Genomic DNA, 4,405 nt, shown 5'->3' with positions numbered 1-4,405 from the left:
GTGAAATTATTTATTTATTTAAAGTAGAAAATCCTGTTTCCCCAACTATTGCAAAATACCCTGCAGATGTTTACTGAAAATATTTTTATTTATTACAGAAACCTTCGAACTTAAATTTTTATTATTTCTTTTATTTTCCTTTACCCTTCTTCCTAGATACACAATTACCCTTTTATACACTTTATTTTAACCCTGTAGACCCCTGGACACCCTTAAATCCATTCTTTTTTACCTTTTTTAAATCAAAGGGTAAAATTTTTCATCCTTATTGATACTATTTCCCCAAAAATTCAGTTATTTCCCACCTAAAAATTCTTTATTTTCCACTTTGAGTTTCAAAGACGGAAGTTTCAAGAAATTATACACCCCTTGTTCCACCCCCTCCCTCTCGTCTTTAAAATTTTATCCATCCATCCCTCTGCCCTTATAAAATAAAATTCGACAGTAATCCAGTAATCCTGTAAAATGGCAGTGAATGGACTACATTACATTTATAGGGATTTCCCTCCCCCCCCCTCCCCTTCTATGATCCATGCAGTCCAAAACCTACTTGAGGCATCCAAAATTTTACGTTATTCTATAATTTGAATAAGGTCGAATTGTCGCCAATCTCCTCCAGATCAAATCGAACTTTTATTATTTAATCTATTCCCCTTTCTGACATTTTACTTTAAACTTCCTCCTTAAATCTATTCCAAAATATTCCTCTTTTAATCATTATTATTATCCTCAAAATCTCTCTTTTTCCCTACTCAGGACACTTTTAATTTTCCACCTTTTGGGATACTTTCATAATTTGAAGAGATTAAACGAAAACTCTTCATCCAACGCAAACTTATTTTCATAGTTTTTAATAGATTTTAAAAGAAATAATAACAATGATAATAATAATAGTAAAATAGTATTTTTGTTGTAAGTCTGTGGTTTGATTTCTGATCTCATGTATTGTATTAAACCCAGCATGGTAGAAAAACATAAAACATAAATAGATAGATAGATAAATAGATATACAGGTTGAAGGATAGATAGATAGAATTATTATCCAGGCCCTGACCTATACCCTCTTTATGCTTCATAATTCAGGCCAATCTATCTATCTATCTATTCTTTTATCTTTATTTCTCCCCCCCCCCCTCTCTTGGTTAAAAATGTATAATTATTTGTATTCTTTTATATTCAGTGCTATGTTATACATTAGAGGTTTCTTTGTCCAATGTTAAGCCAGGAAACCAATCCTCCCCCCCTCCCCCGCCACCTTAAAAAAGCCCTCCTTAAAGACCCTCATCTTCCTTAAGATCCCCCTTTCCTCCTTAAAGATCCCCCTCCTCCTAACAAGATCACCCCCCACCCCTCCTAAAAAATACTTCTCACACCCCGTCACCTCCCCTCAGAACTAAATCCTATAATTTAATTACATATTTAGGCCAATTGCCTATTTCCATGCATATATATAGTTTACTATATTTGTAAGCTGTACATGGGGAAATTCAAGTTCCCCCCGCCCCCTTTTCCACATCCTGACCATGTAAAATTTATGTAAATCCTAGCAGTTAAACCATGGGATGGATTTTAAGATACACCTGAACCCCCCTATCCTATCATATCTGGATCTCATTCTCCCATAGAAATCTCCTCTTCCCCTTCTCCCTCAGCCCTTCTAACTCATCATTTCTCCCTCCCCCTTTTTCTCTTTTCCCTCCTCATTATTCCTTTCTCTCTCCTCCCTTCTAGCTCATATTTTCTCCCTCCTCCTTTTCCCATCTCCCTTCTTTATTTCCCTTCTTCCTGCTACTTTCTCCTTCTTTCCCGCAAAAACCCTTCCTTTTCGTCCTAAGTTTTTTAACCTTCAGACGCTCCCTTCAAATAGACCCCCTCGTTCCTTTTTGCTCCCCGAAGTTAATGGGAATATATTATTAAAGTCGACAATTTACACCTCAATTTCAGTTCCTTCATTGTCTCTGTAGCATCATTCCTGCAAGGTTTCCATAGGTATACACCCTTGTGAATTGGACATGCCACTCTATAATTGGAGGATTGGTTAAAATTACGGCCATAGTTCCTTAAAATCTGCCCCGAGTTTACTGACTAAACACGACGAGTAAACATGTTTCCTGTTTATAAACGCTATTTCTCTCTCACCTGAAATTTAGTCTTTGTTATGTTTTTGCGTGAACTTTCTCTTTATAAACCGGTCAGAATACACCGTTAAGTAATATGGGGGGAGGGACGTAAATCATTTTTAATCTAGGGAGAATAAAAATTTTTAAAATATGAAATAATTAGCAAGTTTTAAATTTATACAAACCTTATTTTTATCTTGATTCTTGAGCAACAGAGGTAAAAGCATGATAAGAATAAAAGTTTTGAAATATAGATATTCAAGGGGAGAGGGGAGGGGGTAAATTTAAGATATAGAAGGAAGGAGGACTTATGTTGGGGGAGGGGGGGGGGGTACTGAATAGAAACGGAAGTAAACTCTTTGCCAATCACTAAATGTAGAGAACCTAACTAATCCCTCCCCAGGAGTTACAGCTCAGTCGACACTAATCAATTTACTTCTTTGGATACAGGGTTACCTTGACTGAATACATTGATTTGAAAATTATCTTTTGGATAGGAAAATATAATGCAGCAAAGGAATAAAGTTAGTTTACAACTGCAGAGCAGAGACAGAAACTTTAAATAGGGTGATTGTTAAACAAAAACCGGTATCTACCTGTATTCGTAAATGAAGTAGGGACATGTTTTTGTAGATATCAATATTTTTGCTCATAACTTTTCTTGAAATGAAATATTTAGAAATATTTAGATCCCAAAAGGGAGTTTAGGTCAACGATAATAGTCTCATAGATTTTAAATCTTAGAAAACTGAATTTAAAAGAAAAAGCAGATTAAAATCTGTCTTATTATTTTGGGTTTCACTGTAAACAGTGTACAATATACATAATAACAAAATAATTTATTATTTTATTTTTTAGGTCCAGAAAGAGGAGAGGAAGTGAAACTGTATCCGAAGAAGGTTCAAGTAGTGAGGAATATTATCGTCTCAGAAGATTAGAGGTTGAGGTTGGAGGTTTAGGTGCTCCGGGAGGTTCTCGAGCTCATGAAGTTTCCAGGGACTCCAGGACGGAGTTCCTGGCTGTAAAGAAGACTGAACAGGAACGATCATCTTCTCCGGTTATGTCCGAATGCACAGCCGCACTGGTGAGTTAGTTCTCAGTATCTCTAGATATCAAAAATATCTTTTCAACATCTATAAATGAAAGTCATAAAGGTGAATTTATTATGCATCACTAATTAAACCTTTGATACATATACATAGATACATGCATCATCTTTATACACCTTAATGAATTTTAAATATTCATCAATCTGCTTTATAAAATGTTAAAATATTTAATTCGAATAGTCTAGTTTTGTTTAAAGATTATTTACCCCCCCCCTTTTGTTAATTTCAATTATCTTTTTTTGTAATTTTTATAATGTCCTTCCTCTTATTCTGATTAGTTTCTCACAAAAACATGACAATTCTGATTAATTCTCATAAAATATTAAAGGCATATAGGACTTCCCAAGGAGTATTAGAACCAAGGAGAGGGAGTTTGTGTACACATTTTACTGTGACGTATTACGACTGCTCCGGAAATAGTTTTATCTCATTGAATATAAAGAATGTAACCTATCTCTCTTAAAATGTAAACAAACCCCCCTCTCTCCCTAGACCTACTTTCATTGGTTCTTCCTTCCTTTCCTGTTTCCTTCCCGTCGGGTTATTTAATGTTTACAATAACCTTGTGCTACGGCGCAGTTTTGCATCCCTCTATTCGTAAACCTAGTCATGGCCGGGTACGCGTGAAACGCGCACTTTTTACGCGCAAACATGTGCGTACTACGCAATATCCTCTACCAGGGCCTGAACATTTTCGTCATGGAAACCTTAGTTTTTTTTAAAATTAATGTCATGCTAAGAACTGAAGCCATTTACAGCCCAAGGAATTGCAAGGTCGGTTTATAACTAGCATTGCTTGTTACAAAATGTGCATTCGGCATTCAGCATGCAAGCATGGTAGATGGACATTAAAATCAGCATGTAACCAGGGATCAGCATGCAAAAGCTTCAAACCGGATGTGAAATAATCATCCTTGAATCCCGTAATTCCGGATATAGAAAAATCATTTGATTAAATGATGATAAATCTGCAGATATTGACATGAACTGAGCATCCAGGGATTGACCTCACTTCACGAAAAAATTGATTATTGAGGTCACTCAAGTAAATTGGATTAATTGAATGGAGAAAATGTTAAAAGGAAAGAAAAGTCCAAATTATTCTAATGTTTTCTCTGATCTGCAGATCTGGAACTTTGTTCAGATCTTCTAAAACCCAATGATCCACATTCCCCC

At 35.5% G+C, this 4,405-nt stretch overlaps 1 protein-coding gene across 2 annotated transcripts in view; it reads left to right on the top strand.

Moving 5' to 3' along the window:
* LOC111697045 (zinc finger protein 704) overlaps nt 1-4,405 on the top strand; it is a 33,952-nt gene that overhangs the window by 12,975 nt on the left and 16,572 nt on the right. For both annotated transcript variants that reach the window (XM_023466910.1, XM_023466911.1), the window contains exon 3: nt 2,979-3,204. In XM_023466910.1, the coding sequence (XP_023322678.1) occupies nt 2,979-3,204 (226 nt within the window). The remainder of the gene's footprint in view (nt 1-2,978; nt 3,205-4,405) is intronic.

This window comes from Eurytemora carolleeae, unplaced genomic scaffold (assembly GCF_000591075.1).
Source record: "Eurytemora carolleeae unplaced genomic scaffold, Eaff_2.0 scaffold274, whole genome shotgun sequence".
In the NCBI taxonomy this organism is placed as follows: Eukaryota; Metazoa; Arthropoda; class Copepoda; order Calanoida; family Temoridae; genus Eurytemora; species Eurytemora carolleeae.
This window is presented reverse-complemented; position numbering and strand designations above follow the sequence as displayed.